The sequence below is a fragment of the Penaeus monodon genome, chromosome 23 (genome assembly GCF_015228065.2).
Source record: "Penaeus monodon isolate SGIC_2016 chromosome 23, NSTDA_Pmon_1, whole genome shotgun sequence".
In the NCBI taxonomy this organism is placed as follows: Eukaryota; Metazoa; Arthropoda; class Malacostraca; order Decapoda; family Penaeidae; genus Penaeus; species Penaeus monodon.
In genome coordinates this window covers 27,838,706-27,840,072 of record NC_051408.1, presented here as the reverse complement: position 1 = coordinate 27,840,072, position 1,367 = coordinate 27,838,706, and the positions used below count along the sequence as shown (strand labels likewise).

Here is a 1,367-nt window from a genome sequence, read left to right as displayed (position 1 = left end):
TAAGTCCCAAAAATTACAAATTTTTTTGGGTTTTTTTCTAAATTATCTTTTTTTATTCTGTTTTTGGTTTCCAAAAAGCTCTGGGCCCCTTGGGCTTTTTTTTGCTTTGCTCAACCTTATGTCCTTTCAGGGGTTTTCTTATAATAAGGCTTTCTTTTTGCAAAATCAATTACTATAGATTCCTTTTTCATAAATTTTGCTTCATTCTCTTGGTTTTTTTTTGTTTTGTTCTGCCCCTGAGTAAATAGGCCATCCCCTTAGGATTTTAAGTTTCCAAAAAAATCTGTTTTTTAAAACCCCACTAGAAATTTTATTTTTCCTCTCTGATGAAAATCTTCTTTAAACAGAGGTCGGGTCAAAAAAATTTTATTTTTTTTTGGGTTAGGGTTTTTTTTTTAACCCTTTGGAAGTCTTGAAGAGTATTCCCCAAAATTTTTTTTTCAGGGTTCCTTTGCATATCTTTCGGGGTCAAATTGGCTTTGCCTCTACCGTTTTTTCCCTGCCCCTGGAGCATCGGGCCGTAGAAAAATGAATTTAAATGGTTTTTTGCCTGGTTCTTCTCTTGGTAATTTCTCCTTAATTTTTTGAAAGTATAATGAAATAAAAAAAACGTTTTTTTTTTTGGAAAAAATTCAAAAAAGTGGCGCCACAAAAAAAATTCCTAGTTTTTTTTTTCCAATTATACTTTTGGTAAAGTGATTTGGCAATGTTCAAGCACGGGGCCCCATTTTTGGATGGCCTTATTTTGAATGTGGCCAAAACAAAAGTATCCAAGAAACCAGTTTTTTACATTTGGTAACCAAAAAGTTGGAGCCTGGTGTTGGGTACCCCAGGAAAAATGAAGCAAAACTTTCTTTATATTCTTTCAGTGTTTTAATTTTTTATCTTGATTTTCTTTCACTGAGAGTGAATCCTTTTCGGGGATTTTTAAAGTGCAATGGGGGGCCCCCCCTACCCCTTTCCTTTTTTTGCTTTTTTTTTTGGCCCACTTATCTTTTTTTCATGGGTTTTTTAAAAACCTTTTTTTTTTTTCCTGCCAGGTGGGCGGGGGTTTAGGAACGTCATAGCGAAACCGCATGGGTTGGGCCGGTTTTTCCCAAAGCTTGTACGTTGCCGGGGCAACAAACGCCCAGAGCAGGGTTTGGAGCGGGGGTTTGTTCGGCCTTAAACGTTTAGGGGGGACCTCCCAGGTTGGCCCCCCTGTTTTTGGCCCACTGCCAGAAATATCCCCAGGAGTTTAAATTGCTTCTCAGAAGATTTTTTTGAACAAACCAAAGGGTTGGTTTTTAATTACCTTCCCTTTTCCCCCTCTTTTTTTCTAGGGTTTTGGGGGGGGGGGGGAAAAACCCGGGGGCTGCCCCAAAGGG

General features: G+C 38.3%; 1 protein-coding gene across 1 annotated transcript in view; it reads left to right on the top strand.

The window, feature by feature from the left end:
* LOC119588199 (probable ATP-dependent RNA helicase vasa-like) overlaps positions 1-1,367 on the top strand; it is a gene marked incomplete in the record, with an annotated part of 40,898 nt that overhangs the window by 22,332 nt on the left and 17,199 nt on the right. The window contains 1 exon segment of the mRNA XM_037936900.1: positions 445-565. Coding sequence (XP_037792828.1) covers positions 445-565 — 121 coding nt within the window.